General features: G+C 54.3%; 2 protein-coding genes and 1 long non-coding RNA gene across 5 annotated transcripts; 1 reads left to right on the top strand and 2 right to left on the bottom strand.

Moving 5' to 3' along the window:
- Positions 1 to 207: 207 nt before the first annotated feature.
- KHSRP (KH-type splicing regulatory protein) lies at positions 208 to 11770 on the bottom strand. Of its 2 annotated transcripts, XM_070792974.1 has the most exons (20): positions 11391 to 11770; positions 9457 to 9553; positions 8844 to 8882; positions 8458 to 8497; positions 7546 to 7595; positions 6904 to 6975; positions 6111 to 6168; positions 5648 to 5822; positions 5368 to 5466; positions 4929 to 5027; positions 4706 to 4808; positions 4043 to 4143; positions 3804 to 3948; positions 3565 to 3725; positions 3368 to 3477; positions 2859 to 2947; positions 2576 to 2776; positions 2393 to 2470; positions 2154 to 2314; positions 208 to 1044 (listed from the first exon to the last, which is right to left on the bottom strand). In XM_070792974.1, exons 1-20 carry the CDS (start codon positions 11646 to 11648, stop codon positions 1036 to 1038), a joined length of 2145 nt encoding a protein of 714 aa, XP_070649075.1. In that variant the 5' UTR covers positions 11649 to 11770; the 3' UTR covers positions 208 to 1035. The 2 variants fall into 2 exon arrangements, with proteins under 2 accessions (XP_070649075.1, XP_070649074.1); XM_070792973.1 differs by having other exon boundaries at positions 208 to 2314.
- Positions 11771 to 11902: 132 nt separating this feature from the next.
- LOC109561696 (uncharacterized) lies at positions 11903 to 16582 on the top strand. Of its 2 annotated transcripts, XR_002181082.2 has the most exons (4): positions 11903 to 12585; positions 12704 to 12938; positions 13118 to 13291; positions 14617 to 16582. It is a non-coding gene; the product is annotated as an uncharacterized lncRNA (long non-coding RNA). The 2 variants fall into 2 exon arrangements; XR_011567547.1 differs by having other exon boundaries at positions 13118 to 16582.
- Positions 13056 to 22000, bottom strand: SLC25A41 (solute carrier family 25 member 41). Its single transcript, XM_019964340.2, has 7 exons — positions 20529 to 22000; positions 20123 to 20278; positions 19440 to 19592; positions 18757 to 18864; positions 14789 to 14956; positions 14558 to 14705; positions 13056 to 13485 (listed from the first exon to the last, which is right to left on the bottom strand). Exons 1-7 carry the CDS (start codon positions 20730 to 20732, stop codon positions 13313 to 13315), a joined length of 1110 nt encoding a protein of 369 aa, XP_019819899.1. The 5' UTR covers positions 20733 to 22000; the 3' UTR covers positions 13056 to 13312.
- Positions 22001 to 22543: the final 543 nt, after the last annotated feature.

Raw genomic sequence — 22543 nt, 5'->3', positions numbered from 1 at the left:
ATTGTTCTTTTTTTAAAATAAAAAAAAAATAAAGGAAAAAACCCAATACAACACAAAGCTTATAATTTCCAATCACCATTATCAGGCTTTTACAACATCTATAAAGAACAAACATCTGCTTCAAAACTCTATGGGGCGGGGGGGTCGGGGGGGGAGGTGGAGAGAGAGAGAGACAGAGAGAGAGAGACGGCACCCGGCAGACTTGGGGAGGTTTTGTTACCATTTATTTGTGAAGTTAAAAACGAGCGATAAAAAGTAAAAACTGCCATACAATTTTTTGTTTTGTTCTCAATTGTTTTCAGTTTCCATGTCCTCTTGAACAGATGAAACACAACAGACCAGTCCTGGGGGCAGGGGGCAGGGGGCAGCGCAGCGGGGGGAGGGGAGGGGAGCGGAGCTGGGTGAAGAGGAGCGAGAGGAGGAGCAGACAGGCTGAGGGAGGGGCTGCCTGGCACGGGGTGAGGATGGGCTTTCCTAAACATCAATACCTGGTCCAAGGAATGTTCCAGCTCTAACTAAAAAGAAATAGCAAGAGTGACTTTGTTTCCTTTTTTAAAAGTTTATTTTAAAAACATGAAGAGGGCCAAGGGTGGTCGCAGGGAGTGAATTGCTTTCTCCTGAAAGAGGCAGTTTCAGGAAGGCTGGGGCGGGGTGGGGGACGATAGAGATTTTTTTATATATATATATATAATTTTATAAGTTTTGTTTTGCTTTTTAGTTTTTAACTTTTTTTTTTTGCAGAGATTTAGTTCTCGCTATCTTCTCTGGCTGGCTCAAGATGAGGGATCCCAATTTTGAAAGAAAAAAAGCGCATGAGACACACAGAATGAGCAAGAGAGCGAGAGCCTGGCACTGCCTGTGCCACGACCCCCAAGCCACTCACAGGGAGGGCTCCCCCAGCACCCCCCTTGGCAGCCATCGCTCTCTCGACAAACAAACGGAAAAAAACAAACGAAAAAAAGCCCCCAAACAGAACAAAATGGAAAAAAAATAATAAAAGATTTTCACAGATGAAGAAGTTCACATTCATTCGATTCATTGAGCCTGCGGAGAGGGAAGAGATAGGAATTGGTCACTACGGGGCGGGGAGGGGGACGGGGCGGGAGACTGGGGGGAAAGTGGCGAGGAGGGGGCCAGGAAGCCCCTCTCCCGAGCCTGTGGCAAGCGCAGGCTGGAAGGATGTGTTTGTAGCTGTCTAGTCAGTGCTCTGGGACTGGCTGCAGTCAGACTGGCTCTGAGATGGAGAAGAGTGACACAGGAAGGAGAAGGAGGGGCCGCACAGAGAGAGCGAGAGAGCAAGAGAGAAGCGCTCAGGGCTGGGGGGCGGGGGGGGGGGGCGGGCGGGCGGGAGAGGGGTGCCCTGCGTCTTCAGGAAGGCAGGCGGGCGGGCAGCTCCCGGCGCATCACGACATGACAACCAGAGATCACGGTGTCCCCACAACACCCCTGTGAGGTAGGTTGGAAGGTGGCAGCGATCGTCATGCCCACTTCACAGACAAGACCGGGACACGAGGCGGGCGCAGGCGCGAGAGCAGAGGCCGAGCCTGGGCGTGGCGGGCGGGCCCAGCGTGCGGGCCCAGCGGCTGGGCCCCTTGGCGCCGCCCCCGGCCCCCAGAGCTGTGGCCGGGCCCCACGGGGCAGCTGGCAGCACACACAGTCACTTGGACACGCGGGGAGAGATCGTGGGTTTAAAAATAAAAGAATCAAAAGAACAAAAACCATGAGAGTAATGCAGAGAGGGGCAAAAATATCCGTTTTCTTCCCAAGTGGCCAGATTGTGAGTGAGCGAGTCAGCAGCCGGGACGGCGACCTCCGGCTGAGCGGATGGCCTGCCCCCCACCCCCAGGACTACCCACCAGTTCAACAGTTCCTCCTTTTATCTGCTGCGCGCTCTCCCCCAGCATCACGACAGCGTTACACAGGAACAAGCAGGCCGGCGGAGAGGCCTCTTCTTTAACCTCTGGACCCAGCGCACACTTCCCCCAGCTCGTGGGGGCTCCCGGAGACCTCTGGCCACACGGCCCCCGCTGCAGGCATCAAGGACACACCCCGCAGGGGAAGGGGTTTCCGGCGCTACCCACTAAGGCAGGATGGACGGTGGCCGGGGGTTGGAAGGAGAAAGGAGGAGGAGGAGGGTGGCAATTCCCACTTGCCTGCTGCTGTCCCTGCTGTGTGGGCGGAGGCTGGGGGCCGCCTGGACCTGGAGTCTGTCCGTAGTAAGCGGCTTGCTGTCTGTAATATTCAGCCCAGGCAGCACTGTAGTCTGGCTGGGAACCCGGGGGTGCTCCTGGACCCCCTCCGGTGGCCACTTGAGCTGTGGGGGAGCAGAGGGTGGGTGAGCGGACCAGGAGGCCAGCACACCTGGTCCCACCCCTGTGGCCCGCCGGCTCACCCTGCTTCTTGTAGTACTCTTCCCAGGCCTTCGTGTAGTCCTGCTGCGGGGGCGCTCCAGGCTGCTGGGGCTGCTGGCCTGTGGGGGCAGGCCCCGAGGTCAGAGGACAGGCGGGGATGTGGCCACCTACTCGCCCACCCCTCCCTGGCTGACTGGAGCTCCTGCGGTGGCTCACGCACTCACCGATCTTTTTGTAATACTCTTCCCAGGCCTTAGTGTAGTCCGACTGACCAGCAGGTGGAGGCTGAGGGGGCTCACCCTGGGTGGGTGGGGCCGCGGGGGCTGGTGCCGGGCCGGGCACAGGGCCTGGGGGCTGCTGGTAGTAGTGTGAGTAGTAGGCGGCCCAGGCGGCGTTGGGGTCGGCTGCGGCGGCTGCGGCTTTATCTGTAGGCAGAGGGTGTGCAGGCTAAGCACTGACCAAGAAATCGGCCCCTCCCCTCTGCCCTGCTCAGATCCTTATACTCACTCGGGTCATGAGGAGCAGGCGGCTGCCACTGAGGGTAGGTGTTGCCCCAGCCCTGGGGTGGGTACTGGTGAGGAGGGGGGCCTCCAGCACTGAGGGCGAAAACGAGGGACACATGAGCCAGGTTACCCCAAGGTCCTTGCAGAGGACGGCCGTAGCCTGGAAGGGGGCCCAGAGCACCGCTTACGTGGAACTGCTGATTTCTGGCCCAGGGAAAGGCGTCAGACAACTGACGCAAGGGACACAAGCCATGTGGACTCAAGGATGTGCCAACCCCCCACTACACCACAGGATTACAGGATCTACATGTGGAGTGGAGACCAAGGGCAACACCCACAGCATCTTTTAAAAATGGTGTCTCTAAAACAAGGGTTGGCCAGAGTTGTGTTTGGCACCTCTGCAAGGTGGAATGGCCTTCTCGGAGGTGAGGACCATGGACACAGGGCCTGCGGGCTGGGCCTCCTTGCCAAAACTGTGACCCCCACATCCCAGGAGTCCGCAGGAATACTCACTGAGGGGGAGCCCCAGGTGGGCCCTGATTGAAGGGCCCGGGGTTGAAGGGCCCCATGGGGCCGGCAGGGCCTGGTCCCCCCGGGCCTGGTCCGACTGGGCAGAGGGGACCCTGGAGGAATGAAAAGTGGACGAGATCAGTGGAACAGGAGGAAGAACTGGGCCCAGATACCCAGAACCCCTCTTGAGCTGAGCCCACCTCGATCTTCTCTTCAATGAGCTGCTTGGCATGGTCGATCTGCTGGGGCGAGCCCCGGATGATGAACAGCTTGAAGTTGGGGTCTCCATTGGGTGGCAGCTGCCGAGATATCTCTACAAAAGCGCCTGTCTGCTGGTTTATGGCTTTCACGTTCTCGCCGCCTGCAGAAGCCATGGGCAGTGAGCAGAGGGCAGGAGGAAAGTGGGGGGACGGGTGGGGCCTCTGGAGAAGCCACTTACCTCGGCCAATGACCAGCCCACACTTGTGGGTGGGGATGGAGAAGGTCATCTCCCCACCTGGAGGGCCCCAGTTGCCTTGGCCCCGGCCTCGACCTCGGCCTCCTGGGGGCATGCCAGGACCCCCTGGAGGACCTGGGGGACCGCTCTGCAGGGCAGGGAAGAGATGGGACAGTTAATGCAGGCAGCCAGCCTGCCCTCCCACTCGAGCCCACCCACTCAGCACACCTGACATCACCCACCCTGAGGCTCTGGAGGAGATCGTTGATAATCCGCGCGGCGTGCTCACACCGGTCTGGGGGTCCCATGATGTGTGCTATCTTCTCAGGACCCGTCCCATCGTCTGAGGCAGCACAGGAGAGCAAAAAACAGTTACAAGAGACGCACAACTCCGAACCCCCAACATTGCTGCTTCATGGCGGTCGCCAGCCCGAGCCATGTTTGGAACATGTCAAAGTGCCACTGGCCGCCTTTCACGTGTTCAGGAGCAGATGAGGATCCCTCCTGCACTTGGTGTCCCCAGAACTAGCAGATGCACTTGGCAGAACCAAGAACTGACAACAAATCTCTCAAAAAGCACGGGGGAGTCTGTCCTCCCCCCAAAACCACTGGGACTGGACAGAAGCCCATGGCTGGGGCCTCAAGAGCTAACCTCACCCAGGGGCCCAGGTGGCCTGTCAGGAGAGCCCATGAGAGGACAGCTTGACAAGAGAGGAACACACACCTCTCTTCAACCAGGGAAGCCTGCCTGTCATTCACTTTCTTACAGGGCTGCTCCAGAGCAGGGACCAGGCATGTTCTGCAGGTCTAGGAGTAATGAGGCACTGCAGATGCTAACTCCATTGCCAAGCTGCCCACCTTGGACCCCAACAGTGCGTCTCAGCAGATCCCAGCTAGCCCCTGACCTTGTTTAAACTGTATCCGAACACCAGCGTCATTCTGGATCTTCTTGATCATCTCCCCACTCCGGCCGATGACCACACCCACAGAATGCCTGGGCACTGGCACCTGAGGGCGGACAGGACGAAGGAGGATCAGCTGGGTTTTGTCACTGTCTGCAGTCCCCCTGCTGCCCACAAGCCAGCCACCACCCCTGCCACTCCATCCACCCAAGAGGCCTGCACTCACGTCGATGCCCCCGCCGATCCGGGACCCATACTCGTTCCGGTCTCCAAAGCCACCCTGGTCACGCTCCCGCAGGATGTCCATCACCATTTCGCAGGCTTGCTGCGAACATACAAAGTGTGGTGCTCGCATGAACACTGCTGCCCCACTGCATGCCCCACGGTCACAGGCCAGAGCTAAGGACCAACGCAAGGCTGCCCGGATCTTTACCCGCTGCCCTAAGAGGTGGACATGGTGAGCACCCCAGCTTTCTGGACTGAGGCCAGTTGAGGCCACCTGCTCATGTACAGACGGCTGGGAGGGAACTCAACAGAGAATGAGTCCAGGGCTGACCTCAGAGCCAGTGCTCTAAAAAATCTCTCCACTTACATCCAAATCTCCAGCCTACCCGCTGCCCTCTCTATACTCCCCAGAACCACCCCCTCGGCCCTGGGGCACCCACCTGCACTTTGTAAGGGTCTCCGATGATCCGCAGCGGTTTGTCCACATTCGTGTTCTGGGAGCCATCCTGGATTAAAATCATCTTCACTCCAGCCCGTTCCTGTACAACCAAGGTGGCGTTAGAGCTGACCCCTCCAAGAACTTCCTGGGGCATGGGGGGACGGGTCACTCCTGGTCCAAAAGGACGAAGGGCTCTGGCTCGGTGGCGGGGGGCAGTGGCGTGCACAGGCACAGCCGCGGGAAGGAGGCTGTCCCGGGACAGGAGGAGCCTGCACCCTCACCTGCAGCTGCTTGATGGTCTCCCCGCCCTTGCCAATGACCAGGCCAGCCTTGCCCGCGGGGATCATGATCTCCTGCACTGTGCCGTTCTGGCCCCCGTTGGCGTTGTCGTGGAACTGGCCCGGGGGCCCCCCACGGCCCCGGGAGACAATGTCGTCCAGCATCATCTTCGCTTTCCTGGAAAGGGAAAAAACAGGTACTCTCTGAATGCTTGCCTGGAGGCTCAGCCCTGCTCCCAGGAAAGGGGGTTCCAACCCCCTTTCTGGGTCTGACAGAGGGCCCATCCCCAGAGCTGGGGCTATTCTGGGCCAGGTTCCCCAGATCTCAGGAGATTCACTGTGTCAGGCAGCCCCCCAGTGCAGGCACGGCATGAGGAACATGGTGTGGGAGTCACTCTAAACTTCAAAGGGATCCAGAGGGCTTCGCCCACCCACTTTGTCATGACAGGCCCAGCCAGAGACTTACTGCACAGATTCCGGGGCTCCTGTCAAGGACACACTGCGTTCAGGTAGGCCACCGCTGTCTGGAGAGAGGAGTGGAGAGAGGATCAGCGCTTTTTTGAGTCAATGCCTTGGGCAGACAACCAGGAGGACCTTCCATGGAGATGAGATTTCTAGGAACAATCGACAGCTACTTCTGCCACTGTACAGCACCCTGACAAATCAATTTACCTCCCCAAACACTTGAGAGGGTGCTTTATGCACAGCCAAGATTAAGAAGCCTGAAGTCTAGCAAAAGAAGCAAAACTTTTAGTGAAAAGATAATATGGAAGGAGAGGCAGATTCCAGAAGATCCCAACTGGGCCCCTTCCATCACCACCCATGTGAACACCTTCCAGTCAATGTACTGCGTGTCAGGCAGGGCGAGCACTCAGAAACCCCTGCAAATCAGGTACCTGCCAAGGCGCAGGCAGGACTGGACTTAAGCCCAGGCCTGACCTCAAGCCTGTCCTTCCTAAGGAGCTCCCCTGCCTTACACTTCCCAACAAGGTGTTGTAGCTCAGGTGGCAACACAGTCAGAGTGGGATCTGGGGTGCGGCTCCCTATACTGGATTCTAGCCCTCTGCGCTCATGGAGAGCAGAGGGAGACAAGAGTTGCAGCTACACCTTGACGCACTGTGCAAAGGCGGCACACAGAACAAGCGCAGTAACGCCAGCCCGCTTCACCTCCATCCCATCACGGCGGCCAGGGGTCATGAGAGAACGCGCCAAGAGCCCCAGCAGAGGCACCCATCCCCATCCAGCTCTAGCGCTCCTACCTGGAGAGATTTGGACTTTGCAGCCTGAGTCCTGCTGGATTTTGTTAATCTGTTCACCTCCTCTGCCGATGACTGGGTGGAGAAAAAGAAGAAGAGCAGAGATGGATGGGAGGAGGCTGGCGCTGAGCCCCCCTGCCCAGAGAATGAATGAGAGAGTAAGCACAAAACAGCTCCTTCAAAATAAAAGAAAAAAATAACAAAAACGAAAAACAAACAAAAATTGCAAAACACATCAGGCTCCTTCAGTGCTCCTGTGGCCTCTATGTTTCTGCACAGCCCCTTCTGGTGCCCCTCACCAGATCTCTGAGCTGGGTTGGGGGGCTGTCCAGGCAATCACTCCCCATTCCACTCACCCTTTCCTGCACCTGCCCCAGAGCCTGGGCCTGGGTCAGAGGGGCAGCGGGGGGGAGGAGGCATCAGCAGGCAAAAAAAATATGAACAGACTCATCTTTGGGATTTCCAACCACAAAAGAAACTACATACATAAATATGTATTTCCACCATATGTAATGAGGGGAAAAAATAATCTGGCTCCTTCAGACCACAGGTCCCAGGGTTGGCAGGCGCTCTCCTGAGAGACTGCCCTGGGGGCACGGGGCAGGGGTTAATGGGCACCACAGGACCACAGTGGTTCACACTCACTTAGTCCCACCATGCCGTCTGGAACTCGGTACTCTTCTGTCATTGAAGTCCTACAAAGAGAAACAATGAGAGTCAGCCTCAAGTCAGGAAGCAGCAGAGGGGATGGAAGAGCCAGAGGGCCTCCTGGAAAAAAGACCCTCAAAACAGAAGTCCTGCCTCCTGCAACATGGGGACCAAGCTCCCACAGGCCTAAGCAGAGTCTGACAAGGGCATGGGGGTTCCCTCACCCCACAGCAGACCACCCAACCTCTCGGGGCCCCCGTTTCCCACTCTGGGCCACAAGAGGCTTAGCCTGCTGGACCAGTGCTGCCCACCGACTCAGGGCAAGAGTGAGAACCTGGGACACTTTCACAGCAATCTGAAAGCGTCATCCTATACCTATAGATTCTAACTTAAAAATTGGTTTTGTATCTTTTTCACTTCATTCTTCTAGTGAGTTGCTTTTACTGCATTTCACAAAATTTTAGCTAATAGTGAAAAAAAAAAAAAAGAACGTGGTCCTTCAGAAAGAATGCTCTAGAGTAAAAAGGTAGGAAAGGAACACACCCCCACCCCAGCTCTCAGGGAACAAGAATCCGCAGAAGCAGGTGAGAAGTCAGGGCCAGTCCCCAGCCTTTTCCAGGAGGAAGGATGGCAGGGCTTCTAAGTATCCCCATCCAACAAAGGAAGCAAAGGGGCGCAAAGAACCCCTTCCCGATTACAGCTAACAGCCACAGCCCTATGCTCCATATGGTCCCACAGACAATAAGTATGGACAAACGAAGCTCCTTCTGCCTTTCTGTCTTCTCCCTGGTTGACAGAAAGTAAGACAAAGTCCTGTACAACCAGGCTCCCAGACAGAGTGCTCCCTCCAGTCAGCAAGAAAGGCCAGAGACAACGAGGAAACGACCTGCTCTCCAACCCACCACTTACCTGGGGGGAGGATGAATGGGTCCGAGTTGAGAACTCATGGCTGCAAAGAGAAAACCCAAAGGACAGATTGGCCCAGCTCCTCTCTGGGACCCCAAACACCATGCCCTGGGCACACCTGCCATGCAAGGGGCCACAAGCTATATCCCAGTGCCTCTGAGCCTCCCTGAGTGAGCACAACAGGGCCACCTAACAACAGCCATGCTTGGAGGTGGCTGCTTCACAATCCAGGCTCTGGGGTCTCATGGGCCCTGGAGGGACACCAAGAGCCTCCATAAAGGAGAGGTGCTGTCTGCTCAGTACTTCCAGCTCCTGTCTGGAGAGTACTTCCTGCTAAAACCTCTTAAGATCCTGAAGCAGCCTCTGCCAGTGTCACCCAATGGACTTACAGTCTCCCTGGGAAGCCAGCTTCTTGCTCTCTGGTTGGTCTGTGAAAAGAAAGAGGATGTCAGATGCAATGCCTACCCACCCACAGCTGCCTCAAATCTGATGCTGGTGCCACATGTCCTGGCAAACAAGCCTCCTGCCCCCAACTCTCAACATCAGATGCAAGACAAGAGAATAAGAGACCTAATCTCACCACCAGCACTCAGGGATAAAGAGCTCTTTATAACAGGGGGAAAATGATGGTGACCCTAGTCCTTCCAGCTTAGGCCCAAATCTGCCTTGGGGAAGTTGGGCTGATCAGTGAGTTGATAGTTTAGGCTGTGTGCCTCTGGGTCAGCCACACTGCACTGACATGCGGCCTTAAGAGAACCCTAGCTTAACAGAGGAGGAGGAACAATCTTGAAAACTTACGACCTGGACCTGGTCACAGTCAATCTGCTCTCCTCAGCCACCTGATACTTCAGGACGGCAGCCCAGACAAAAAGAACGAACAAAGCTGGGATTGCTGAGGTTTTAAAACACCAAATGGCAGTGGGCTCCCCCCACTCTGAACCACATTCCAACAAAAGCACTTCACTCTCTACCCCCAGCCCTTCCAGCAAGGCAGGTAGTTACCTCCATCTTCTAACTGCCTCTTTTGGCCCCCAAAACCAAAATCAGGAGTGCTGTTATTCACTGTGGTAGCTGCGTCGCCTCCAATCTTGGCTGCGATCTAGAAGTGAAGTTGCGAGCAGAGAAGAATTACCACCCAAAGCCAGCCTCTGTGGTGCTCAGGTCAACCTTTCACCTCTTTGGTTCATGAATACCCAACAGGTCTTGCTGTCTGGCCTGGGAGTGGCATTCCCTGGATTTAGGGACGAGCCTGTTGGTTAAGGCTTCACTGATGGCTCAGCTGGTAAAGAATCCATCTGCAATGTGGGAGACCTGGGTTCGATCTCGGGGTTGGGAAGATCCCCTGGAGAAGGGAACGGCTACCCACTCCAGTATCCTGGCCTGGAGAATTCCACGGACTCTACAGTCCATGGGGTTGCAAAGAGTCGGACATGACTGGGTGACTTTCACTGTTGGTTAAAACATTTCTAGGAATTCCAAAGTTATTCAGGAATTTCAAAGAAGCTCCCTTTCTCTATCAAATTTGTGCCTAAACTGTTCATGGCCAGAGGATAACCCGCACTGACTTTTCTAGGGATGAAAGGAGGAAAAGTTCAGGTGCCCTCCACCAGGGAGAACTTCCAGACACTTCCTTGCCCAAGCACCTGGGCCTCTGGGATGCTCAAGAGCACACCCTCAAAATCTTTCCATTTGTTGAACAGATCTTAGGGAAGTCTGCCTCTGAAACCCTCATCTAGACCAAAACAAAAGGCCCTTTTCCGAACACGTGTTACATTTCGGACACAAAAACAACGTTGAATAAACCCCAACCCAATAAATTTAAAACCAGAGTATGCTGATAGGATTACTACAAGTTTTCCAAAGAGACACAAACCATGAGCTGAGAATCTATATTTTAACCTCTCTAAAACTTACATAAAAAAACAAAACAAAACAAAACAAAACTTGAAGCCTAAACTCTTGGGATGCCCAGTTGGGGTCTTATCCCAAGCAAACAGAAAGCACCACCTCCCCTTGTTTTAGCTGCCTCTCAATTAAGCCAGTAAGGGTCGGGGAGTGAGGGTCAATCATATCAACTGCACCAAAGAACTCTATCGCATGCCAAGGGTGAAAGCCACAGACCACATTGGGAGGGCAACAGGGCGTTCCCCTAATGGGACCTCCCTGTGCTGGAGGATTTGGGGGCAATTCTGACTGAGAAAGCACTCAATGGCCTGAGCCCGGTCAGTTTCCTTTTGAAAGGGCGGCAAAGTCCTCGCTTTCTGTGGGCCTCTTCCCCTCAGGCCGTGGAGTGCCGGGGAGGTCACACATCAGAATGTGAAACCTCCATGTAGTCATCACGCCCCAGAACACAGCGGTGGGACCCTTCCCTTCTTTCCCCAAAAGAGAAACAGGGTGCTTGCAAATGACCTGAAGCATCACAGTCAGTCCCTAGGCCTACCCTCCCCATTTCAACGAAACGCTTGGCCACTGCCTGGCAGCCACAGGGTCCCCTTTCTACTTTGCAGGTTCAAGAGGAAGAACTTTTCTAATCCCCTAAAGTCCCTCCTTCCTGGGGACCAGGCAGAAAAGGGACCAAGTTAGTGGGAGCAGAGAAAGACCTTCCCAGGAAGGCGGAACCCCTGCTTCTACGAGTAGAGAGTGTCCTAAAGGGTGGAAACCCCAAAGTGAGTCCCCGCGCTGCAGGGGACCCTGCACACTCTGGGGCCGCTTTTGGGTCACCCCTCCCAGACGACCCTTCCCCCTTGTAGGGGGTCACCCCCGGGGGGACTGCCCCACTCCAGGCTCCTGGGGAGGCCCAGGCCCCCGCCTACCGCCCCACGTGACCCCGTGGCGGCCCCGGCCCCGGCCCCCCCTTTGCGACCCCGCGCGCGCGCACGTGACCCCGCCCCCTCCCCCGCCCGCCCGCGCGCCCCTCGGGCCCGCGGCCTCCTCACCTGGCGGGCCCGCTGCACGGCGTCTGCGAAGGCGTCCTTGCGGATTCCCGGGCCGCCCCCGCCGGGTGGCTGCGAGGGGCCACCGGCCGACCCTCCGCCCGGGCCGCCGCCGCCGGGACCGCCGCCGCCCCGGTCCCCCGCGCCCGGCGGGCCCGGTGGCGGGCCTCCCCCGGCGCCCCCGGCTCCTCCGGACCCCCCGCCCCCGCCGGCGGGTGGCGGCGGCCCGGGCGGGGGTCCTCCCGTGCTGTAGTCCGACATGGCGCGGCGGGGCCGGGCCTGACGCGGAGGCTGAAGCTGAGGAGGAGGCGGCGGCAGCGGCGGCTCAACGCGGGAACAAGGCCTCGCTCCACACGGCCGCGGAGCACTCTGGGAAGCCAGCGGCTGGGAAGACGATGCCGGGGGCGGGGGTTGGGGGGCGGAGAGGGACGCCCCCTCCGGTCGCCGGCTTGACGGACGGCGCCGCCGCGCCAATGGGAGGTGGTCGCCCCTCCCGGGACACCAATCACAGGCTCTGGAGGCGAGCGGCCAATCGGAGTGCCGCGAGAGGCAGTGGGCGGGAGGTACCGCGAGATCGACAGCTCTGGGAAGCAATGGGCTGCGGGCTGACGGCTTTGGGCGGGCAAATTGAGGCGATCGGAGGAGGCCGAAGGCCCAATGAAGCAGGAGTTCCAGAATCGCGGGGCGGCTTCTGAACCGGATTGACGGCTCCTAAGAGTCAAGCGGACAGGAAGGAGGAGTCTGGCGAAAGACTTCTCTGAACGGGCTGGGTGGGCGTCCAGTGAGATCGTCGTGTACGCAAGCCAATGGGTACACATGGAAGGCGGTCTTTACAGAGATTGGCAATTAATTTAAGCCAATCTGGCGAGGTCAGTGTGATACGCTTGCGTTTGGACTGAGTTACTTTAGCGTTAACCAGAATCCTTTTCTAGTCCCGTCGTCTAAGCCAATGGCTGAGTGGCGGGGGAGGGTGTAAGGTGACTGACCTCACCCTAGGCAAATGACAATGAAGGAAATGGAGGTGCCCCGTTTTGGTGGGAGCTAGTGGAAGCGCCGCTGCATTGGGGCGGAGCCAGCCACCAGAAGCCGGGAGGCGATTAGCCGGAACCGGATTGAATGGCAGCCGACGTGGGCATTGGCCACCGGCTGCAGGAATTCAAGCCTGACGTCTGGGTTAGAGTCCCCGGAGGCCGGCCGGGTAAGCCAGGCACGTGGCCTGCTTGAGGCCTTGGAGACGGGTGCTTCCGGGGGTGGGTTGGCCCCAAAGCAAGAGGAAACTCAGGGATCCTCTCATACCCTCTCCTCTTTCCATCCAGGGATCTAGAGTCCTTACTTCTCTTCCAGAAATGGAACCAGCTCTCCTACCAACTCAAGGGTCTAGATTTCCTCCCAGGACCGAGGGATCCTAGACTCTTAATTCGAAACCCTACACCGGCTTCACATAAGGTCCCTGGATCCGAGCTCTAAGCTCTGATCTAGGCCCTCAGTTTATCTTCTGGACCCAGGCATCTTCCAGGCTTCCAATTCCTGTTCAAGACTAAGAGGCCCAAGGTACTCCCGCCCGCCCTCCCCGCCGCTCCCCGCCCCCCCCCCCCCCCCCGCCCCTCACAGGACCCAAGTATCCAGATCCCCAGCTGCCCTCCTGAACCCAGATATTCCAGACATGGCCAGCAGAAACCATCTGTTTATTCCTCGTTGTCTCCATGTTCACCCTTTTGCTCTGGAATCAGGACAAGTCGCAGCAAACCAAACTGGAGTCCAGACTCCACTGGGGAGGAGGCACCAGGAATCTTCTGACCCAGGCAACCAGTCTGCTTCTCTTGACAAGTCTGCCCTTGGTCCCGAGGCTGGAAGGCCCTTTGGGGCCAGGAGACACTGGATCTTCCCCTCCATTTCTGCCCAGGGTATGTCACCTAGTTCACTACTTATACTCCCAGGGTCTTCTTCATGGCTTCATACACCACGTAGCTGATGCCGCCTGCAGGCAGCACCTTCAGTAATGTGGGGGTCATGCCTCGGTACAGCCCTGGCCAGCCCTGCTGGGCCAGGATCCTCCGGAAGACTCCACACATGGTGGGGTTTGAACCCTCCACAGTGTCTGTGGGGACAGAGGCAAGCTCAGGGCCTGGGCCAGAGATGACTTGGCATCAAGGGGCGTGGGTGGAGAGTGGGGAGCTGGAATGTTGGGAGATGGGGACTGAAGTGAGGAGCAGAGGGTCTGGGGTGTTACCTGAAAAGAAGCTTGGAAGCCTTTTAGAGGAAGTTGGTCAGTTTATGGAGAGTGAGAAATTTTCAGGATTTGTTTTAGGGAACATCTTAGAAAACATTGCAACTTCAATATTCATTGGAAGGACTCATGCTAAAGCTGAAGCTCCAGTACTTTGACTAACTCGTTGGAAAAAACGCTGATGCTGGGAAAGATTGAGGGCGGGAGGAGGAGGAGGCAACAGAGGCTGAGATGGTTGGATGGCATCACCAACTCAACAGACATGAGTTTGAGCAAACTCCAGGAGATAGTGAAGGACAGGGAATCCTGGCAGGCTGCAGTCCATGGGGTCACAAAGAGTCGGATACAACTTACCGACTGAACAACAACAAAGATCTGCTAGAGCTTTGCAGTGTGCTAAGGGGGAGTTTGGGGACATTTTCAAGATTAAGGTGGTGAGCTAAAAACCTATTTGGGTATTTGAGGATTTGTTTAGGGGTTTGAGAGCCCATTTGTGGGAGGCACATTTGGGGAGTTCCCAGGATGTTGGGGAGGTGGTTATGAGTTTGGGAATGTCTAGGTGTCAGTTTTCGAAAATTTAGGAACCATTTGCCTTTTGGCACCAGGTGAGGCCTGAGTCTGATTTGGACAAGTTGGGGGGTCATTGGGGACTATATGTCTTGAGATCAATATGGAGGCCTGAGTCACATTCAAGGAGGTTTGTGGGAGTCCTTTGGGAGCTGGGTGTTCATTTTAGTGATATGTAGGGTTAATTGAAGGGACTGGGATCAGGTTTGGGGGTGAGTGTAAATTTGGGTGGGTTCAGGAGTCAGCAGAAATGGGCAAGATCAGATATGGAGAGTCTGGGAGTCAGTTTGTGTGTGTTTCGGGGGGTCATGAGAAAGTTCAGAGAGTAGAGGCAAGGGGTCGTGGTATGCGAGGTTGCTAAAAGGGCCAAGCTGACCTTGGGCTTGCATCCTGGTGCGCACCAAAGTCAGCGGGTAACTGGCCATCTGTCCACAGGTGGTGGACAGTGTCACAGACGACAGACTGACCAAGCCACTAGGGTCCTTCATGTCCCTGCCTGATTTCAGCCAGAGACAGTTGAGCATCTAGGAGAGAAGAAGGCCAGGAGGAAGCTCTCCACGGGCCTGGGTTCACACCGCCCCTGCCAACCCCTCTGTGAGACCCCCACCTCATAGACGGCCAGGTCGGTGCAGGCATACGGGATGATGCCAAGCATGTTGGGGAGGTACCCACGGTAAAGGGCGCGGGTGCCCTCCTGCTCCAGGATCTGCCTGGCGCAGTCCAGCAGCCCCTTGTACTGGCCGGTCCGCCGCAGGGTCAGCCGCGTCTTCAGCACCTGGGGAGGATGAGGAGTAAGGCAGCTTATTTGAGCTAATCGCCTCAATGACCCTCCAGCACAGGAGGCAGCTGCTCAAGAATGCACATAGCTGGGTTTCAAACCCAGCTGCTTTGGCCTGTAAGTGCTCTCAACCCAAAGGGTGAGGGAGGGACTTCCTCGGCAGTTCAGTGGTTAAGAGTCCATGCTTCCACTGCAGGGGGCACAGGTTTGACTCCTGGTTGGGGAACTAAGGGGGCTTCCCAGGTGGCGCTAGTGGTAAAGAACCTGGCTGCCAACACAGGAGACATAAGAGATGCAGGTTCAATCCCTGGGTCAGGAAGATCTCCTGGAGAAGGAAATGGCAACCTGCTTCAGTATTCTTGCCTGGAGAATCCCATGGACATAAGAGCCGGGTAGACTACAATCCATGGGGTCGAATAGAGTCAGATACAACTGAAGCGACTTAACATGCACACACGGGGAACTAAGATCCTGCGTGATGTAAGATACAGCCAAGAAAATAAAACTAAAAAAAAAAAAAAAAAAGGATGAGAGAAGTGATGTGAGCTGGGTGGGGACTGCAGCAGCCCTAACCCAGCCAAACTCGCCCTACCTGGACCCCAGGTAGGCAGATCTGCCAGTTTTCCCAAAGAAGCCAGAAACTGAAGTTTTTATGAAATGCCCAACATCAAAATGTTGGCAACTCAACAGCTGTGCAAAAGACAGCACACCGTTTGTGGTAGGCAAAATTCTCAGGTGGTCCCCATGATTCCTGTCCCCATTATACACTTGCTCTGTTTAATGGCCTCCTTTGCCCTTGAAAATGGTCTACACCTGTGAGCATGATGGACTGTGACTCTCTTGGATCAGGGTACACAAAGGACAAAGGCAGAGAGATTCTGCAGATATAATAAAGCCCCTAACCAGTTAACTTTATTTATTTTTTAGATTTTTTTAATTGGCATGTAATTGCTTTACAATGTTGCCTTAGTTTCTGCTGTACAGTGAAGTGAATCAGCTTTATATGTACATATATTCCCTCCCTCTTGGATCTCCCTCCCACCTGCCCCCCATCCCATCCATCTCGGTCATCACAGAGGTGAGCTTCCTGTGTCACCAGTTGACTTAAGTTAATCAAGAGAAATCATCCTGAGTGGGTCTGACTCAATCAGGTGAGCCCTTTAAAAGAGTCTGAAGAAGAGATAGAAGGATCAGAAACACTCCTGGATTGGTTTTTTATATCTTGGCCATACTTCTCGGCTCACAGGATCTTAGTTCCCCAACCAGAGACTGAACTCAGGTCCATGGCAGTGAAAAAAGTGTGGAATCCTAACCATTACACCGCCAGGGAGTTCCCTAGGGTTGGTCTCAAACAAACTGTTACGGAGAGGACCGCAGGGCAGGGAACAGTGGGTGGCCTCCAGGAGTTGAGGACTCAGTCTACAGCCGTAAGAAGCTGAATGCTGGTAACAACCAGGGAGTTTGGCAGAGGACACCCACGCCTCAGATGGGTCCATTGGTAGCCCCACCGACTGACACCTTGATTTCCACCTGATCAAATCCTGAACTGAGGACCCGACTAGTCAGTGCCCAGACATGACCCACGGAAACAATGAGATAATAAATCTGTATCATTTTAAAAGCTCCTGAGTGTGGTGATTTGTTATGTAACCATCAAAATAAAAATACTTCACAGGTGCAAACTAATATATAGAAAGGTAAAGAAGGTTCTACTTCTACTGTATAGCACAAGGAACTATATTCAATATCCTTTAATAAATCTTAATGGAAAAGGTATATTTTTTCATTAATGTATTTATTAAAGATAGTATATGTATGACTGAATCACCTTGCCATACAGGAGAAATTAACACAACACTATAAATCAGCTATATTTCAGAAGTAAAAATATGAAGAAACTCAACCAGACAAGGGCAAGAATTATATGAAGAAAGCTTTAAAAGACCGTTTAGGGGATGAAAAAGGAGACTTGACCAAATAAATGGATGTATTCTTGGATATGTAGACCCAATATTGTATAGAAAGTGAAAATGAAAATGTTAGTCGCTCAGTCATGTCTGACTCTTTGCAACCCCATGGACTGTAGTCCGCCAGGCTCTTCTGTCCATGAAATTCTCCAGGCAAGAATACTGAAGTGGGTTGCCATTGCTTCCTCCAGGGGATCTTCCCAACCCAGGGATCAAATTTGGATCTCCTGTACTGCAGGCAGATTCTTTACTATCTGAGCCACCAGATGGCAATAATATCTAAACTCATTTGAGTTTAGAGTCAGTGAGTAAAAAACAAATACCAGTGTGTGATTTTGTTTTCTGAACAAGGCAGATTACTTCTAACGTTTTAAAAGGAAAAAGAAATCAATGGAGAATAGCCTGAAAAACCAGTAAGAGAAGGAATGGGGAATAATAAGACATAATATCAAGCCTCAAAAATGAAAGACTGGGCTGGGACTTCCCTGGGCGTCCAGTGGTTAAGACCCTAAGCCAATGCAGGGGGCAAGGGTTTAATACCTTGTTGAACATATGCCAACGGGGTGCCGCCAAAAGAAAAAAAAGGGGCAAAACTACATAGACAGTAACGTGATCAGTGGTTGTTAGGGACTGGAGGAAAGAGGGAGAGGTGAATACGTGTAGTACAATGACTTATTAGGGCAGTGGAATTTTTCTGTGTGACGCTATTATGGTGGCTGCGTGTCATACGTTTGTCAAAACCCATAGCAAGTCACAACGCCAAGAGTGAACCCTGATGTCAACCATGGGCTTTAGTTAATAATAATGTATCAATATTGGTTCATCAGTTGTAACCAAGGTACCACCCAAATTCAAGTTGTTAATGATAGTGGAAACTTCGTATGTAAGCCAAGATATATATGGGAATGCTCTTGCCCTTTTTACCTAATTTTCCTGTAAACTTTAAACTGTGCTACAAAATAAAGTCTACTCATTAAAAAAAAATTAGAAGATCATTTAAAATTAAAAAAAAAAATTAGAAGTGCATGAAGAGAACCCAAGTGACAAGAAGAGAAAAAGTGAAAGTGTTAGTTGCTCAGTCATGTCCAACTCTTTGCGACCTAATGGGCTGTAGCCCACCAGGTTTCTCTGTCCAGGGGGATTCTCCAGGCAAGAATACTGGAGTGGGTTTTCATTCCCTTCTCCAGGGGAACTTCCTGACTTAGGGATTGAACCCAAGAAGAGAAAGGTCAGAAGTAAACCCAGGGACGTCCCTGGCGGTCCAGTGGTCCAGCTTCCACTGCAGGGGGCACAGGTTCCATCTCTGGTGAGGAAACTAAAGATCCCTTGTGTCCAGTGATATGGCAACAAAACAAACGAACCCCACCAAAACAAACATACCAACACATATAGGAATTTGGGGCTTCCCCAGTGGCTCAGCAGCAGAGAATCCGCCTGCAGTGCAGAAGCTGCAGGTTCAATCCCTGGGTCGGGAAGATCCCTTGGAGGGGGATCTACCCCTGCGAAGTATTCCTGCCTGGAGAATCCCCACGGACAGAGGATCCTGGCAGGCTACAGTCCTCGGGGTCGAAAGGAGTCGGACACGACTGAAGCAACTGAGCATGCGTGCATATAGGAATTTAGTAAATTACAGTGGTGGCATCTTGGGTCATTGGTGATGGAGAGGAGAGGACCCATTCAGTAAGTAGTGTTGAGATGACTGGGTAAGCCATCTGGAATACAACTTTGATATGTCTTACATAAAGAGGAGGAGGGGGCAGGGAAGGAGGAAGCCATAGCAGCTGCCACCCAATCATCTTGTTTCATCTTCTATGGGGCAGATACTCTTACCTCCATGGGGTTGATGAGCGTCTGGGAAGTGGCCACAGCCAGAGAGCCAGCAAGGAGACGTTCCTGAAAGGGTGGGGACTCGTGCACTCCACAGAAGTAGTTTTTACACTGGGATGGGAAAGAGGAATGTGAGAATTAGCCTCCTTTCCTTCCTGAAACTCACCCAGGGGAAGAGGTGTGGGACCTGGAGTATTAAAATATGTCTTGGGGGCTTCTCTGGTGGCTCAGTGGTAAAGAATTTGCCTGCCAGTGCAGGAGATGGCGGTTGATCCCTGATGCGGGAAGATCCCACATGCCTCGGGGCAACTAAGCCCAGGCACCACAACTACTGAGCCTGTGCTCACGAGCCCCGAGGAGCCTGGGAGCCGCAACTACTGAGGCCCCATGCCCTAGATGGGGCTTACTCTGCAACAAGAGCCCCAGAGCCCTTACTCTGCGATAAGAGAAGCCACCAAAATGAGCAGTCTGCACACCACAACTAGAGAAGGCAAAGAGGAGCCTCCACTCACCGCTACTAGAGAAAGCCCATGCACAGCAATGAAGACCCAGCACAGCCAAAAATACGTAAAATTTTTTTTTACGTATGTTTTGGATAAAAATCTGGGCTTTAGGGGGCCGTGGGTACCAGAGAGGTGACGGCTTGAGGGTGGGGCTGGGGAAAGTAGATATCCCCTCACCCCCACCTGTTCGAAGACAGAGAACTTGATGGCGTACTCCGGGGCAATTTTGAGCACATTGATACCGTTGCCCCTCCAGAGTGAACGGATGCCCCCTTCCTGGATCAGGCTCCGGAGACCTCCCAGCAGATTCATGAAATTCTTCTTGGAGGAGTAGACCTGGAAATATGGAGCCCCTGTCAGCCCTCTGAGGAGCCCTTCACCTCATCTCCACTCAGCCCCATCTTTTTTTTTTTTTTTGGTATGTGGGACCTTCATTCCCTGCTAAGTCGCTTCAGTCGTGTCTGACTCTTTACAACCCTGTGGCTTATAGCCCGCCAGCTGTCCATGGGATTCTCCAGGCAAGAATACTGAAGCAGGTTGCCACTTCCTTCTCCTGGGGATCTTCCCAACCCAGGGACTGAACCGCTTCTCTTATGTCTCCTGCATTGGCAGGTGGGTACTTTACCACTAGCGCCAGCTGGGAAGCCCTGACCAGGGATCAAACCTGTGCCTCCTGCAGTGGGAGCACGGAGTCCTAACCACTGTCAGACTAGGGGAAGTCCTGCCCCCTTCTAACTCCAACTCTGCTCCCAACCCCACCCTTGTCCCTCTTTCTGATTTACATACTCACCCCCTCCCTGAACTCCATCAGCTCCACTTCCATCCATCCCCACCCCAATGGCCCCAGCGCCATGGTCCCCACACACCTGCATGTACACCTTGGCACGGTCCAGAGGGGCCGTGCCTGTGCGAGACACTGCCCCAGCCATGGCTCCCGAGAGGAGGAACTTCCACAAGGCTCCCTCATTATCCACTTCCAGGACATCCACGGGGACCATCAGCTGCTCCCCTGTGTCCAGCACCTGCAGGACAGACCCAGCTCCCACCCACACTCATCCAGGCTGGAGGTCTTTTTCCTGACACATCTCTAGAACCTCCCCTCCCCCTCGGCTCCAGTCCAAGGCTTGCCCTGGTCCCCACAGCTTCCAGGTGGCAGTCCACCCAGGCTGGCCTGGAGGGGAGCGGGGCATACAGAGTGGGCGGGCAGGGTGACCTTCTCCCTCTGCAGTTCCAGCTGCAGGTTCTTCAGGGCCTGTGGTTTGCCAAACTCACCTGCTGCGATGGGGAATGCTCCGGTTCTCTTTCCCCCAGGTGCCCAAACACGTACCCGTACACGTGGGTACAGCCCAGATTCCGGGAGGGGGCTGGGGGTGGGGGTGGGGGACCAGTTTTGGTGAAGAAGGCCTTGACCCTCTTAAACAGGGTCTGGACCCGCGAGCTGGGCTTCTGAGTTTGCTCTGGTTGGGCTCCCATCATAGCTGGAGGGTCAGGACACTCGGGTTCAAATCTCTGGCCAGAGGTTGGCCCATCCAGCAACTGTGTGGGAGGGGTGCTTTGTAAATTTGGGCCCCAGGGGATGATGAGGTCACAGTGGTCCTTGTGACCTCACTGCATATGGTAGACAGAGTGAGTGTCTCCTCCCCACCCCTACCAGAGGTCCAGATCCCAATCGCTGTAAACCCACGAACATGTTATGTCACGTGGCAATATAAGGGAGAGGGAGTGGATTAAGTTTGCAGATAGAATTCAGATTATTAATCAGTTGATGAGGAGATGGAAAGATGACTCTGGATTCACCGCAGGGGCTCAATGTAATCTCGCAAGTTCTTCAACAGGGAAAAGGGAGGCAGAAGGGTCAGCGTTAGAGGGATTGGAGGTGAGAAAGACTCCACAGGCTGTTGCTGACTTTGAGGATGGAGGAAGAAGGCCACGAGCCATGGAATGCAGGTGGTCTTTTTAGAAGCTGGAAAAGGCCAGTCAGCAGATTCTCCCCTGGAGCTTCCAGAAGAGGCCAGCCTTGCTGACAGCTTAATTTTAGCCCAGTGAGCTCCATGTCAGGCTTCTGACCTCCACAACAATGTATTGTTTTAAGCCACTAAGTTCGTGGTCTTTTGTTACAGCAGCCACAGGAAACTGACACACTGCCTTTCATCCTCACGTCAACAGGAGATGGAAGTGGGGGAGAAGGGGAAGTCTTTAGAGTTCCAAGAGAGAGGCACACCGTCAGTCCCTGAAGTGACACTGGCAGAGGTTTGGAGTCAGATGGCCCCGAGTTTGGATTCCATCTCAGACTCTTCTTGCTGTGTGACCTTGGGGTACCTGCTTTACTTCTCTGAGCTGCAGTTTCCCCATCTGGAGATTGGAATTCATGATTGACTCTACCACACAGCGTTGTCAATAGGATCCAGTGAGAGTCTCTGTTGGGAGCATCTCCATTGTCCAAATTGATCAAAACCCCCGATATCATCCTTGATTCCTCCTTTTCTCTCTTGCGCCGTCTGTCACTACATCCTGTGGGCTTAATCTCCAAAGTATATCGAGAATCCGACTGCTTCTTATCATGTACATGGCTACCACCTTGGTCCAGCCCATTGTCACTTACCTGGACTAGGGCAGTGGCCTGCACCCCTGTTCCCCCAGCTCCAGACCTAACGGTTTAAAGTCTGTCCTCCCTGCAGCAGCCACCAGAGGGCGCGCATGAGTACCTGAGTCAGGGCCCACCCTTCCTCTGCGCATAGCCTTCCAGGGCTTCCACCTACCCGCCCAAGTCCTCCCCACAGCCCACAAAGTCCTGCTCTACTTGCCCCATCCCCTCCCAGCCCTCCCCTTCTCCCTCTCTCCCACTTGCTCACTCTGCTGCAAACAGGTCTCCTCGCTGTTCCTCCAACACACCAGGCATGATGCTGCCCAGGGACCTTTGCACCTGCTGTGCCCTCTGCCTGGGATGCTGTTTCCCTAGGCATCCCCATGGCTCCCTTCCTCACCATTTAAAACTCTTTATTCAAACATTACCATCTCCTCGACTACGCTTGCTGTTGTCATTGTTTAATCGCTAAGTGGTGCCCTACACTTTTGCGACCCCATGGACTGTAGCCGGCCAGGCTCCTCTGTCCGTGGGATTTCCCAGGCAACAATACTAGAGTGGGTTGCCATCTCCTTCTTCAGGGGATCTTCCCGACCCAGGGATAGAACCTGCGTCTCCTACATTGGCAGGTGGATTCTTTACCACTGAGCCACTAGGGAAGCCCTAAAATAGAATATTACTCAGCCTTAAGAAGGAAGGAGAT

This window comes from Bos indicus, chromosome 7 (genome assembly GCF_029378745.1).
Source record: "Bos indicus isolate NIAB-ARS_2022 breed Sahiwal x Tharparkar chromosome 7, NIAB-ARS_B.indTharparkar_mat_pri_1.0, whole genome shotgun sequence".
NCBI classification, from domain to species: Eukaryota; Metazoa; Chordata; class Mammalia; order Artiodactyla; family Bovidae; genus Bos; species Bos indicus.
This window is presented reverse-complemented; position numbering and strand designations above follow the sequence as displayed.

Coding starts and splice junctions, on each gene's coding strand:
- KHSRP (XM_070792973.1), bottom strand. CDS start 11,648: ATGTCGGACTACAGCACGGGAGGACCCCCGCCCGGGCCGCCGCCACCC. Junction 7,596..8,457: donor CCCATTCATCCTCCCCCCAG/GTAAGTGGTGGG, acceptor TTCTCTTTGTAG/GACTTCAATGACAGAAGAGT. Junction 4,144..4,705: donor TCGGATACAGTTTAAACAAG/GTCAGGGGCTAG, acceptor GTGCTGCCTCAG/ACGATGGGACGGGTCCTGAG.
- SLC25A41 (XM_019964340.2), bottom strand. CDS start 20,732: ATGATGGGAGCCCAACCAGAGCAAACTCAGAAGCCCAGCTCGCGGGTC. Junction 20,279..20,528: donor AGCATTCCCCATCGCAGCAG/GTGAGTTTGGCA, acceptor TCTGTCCTGCAG/GTGCTGGACACAGGGGAGCA. Junction 13,486..14,557: donor CACCAGGATGCAAGCCCAAG/GTCAGCTTGGCC, acceptor CTGTCCCCACAG/ACACTGTGGAGGGTTCAAAC.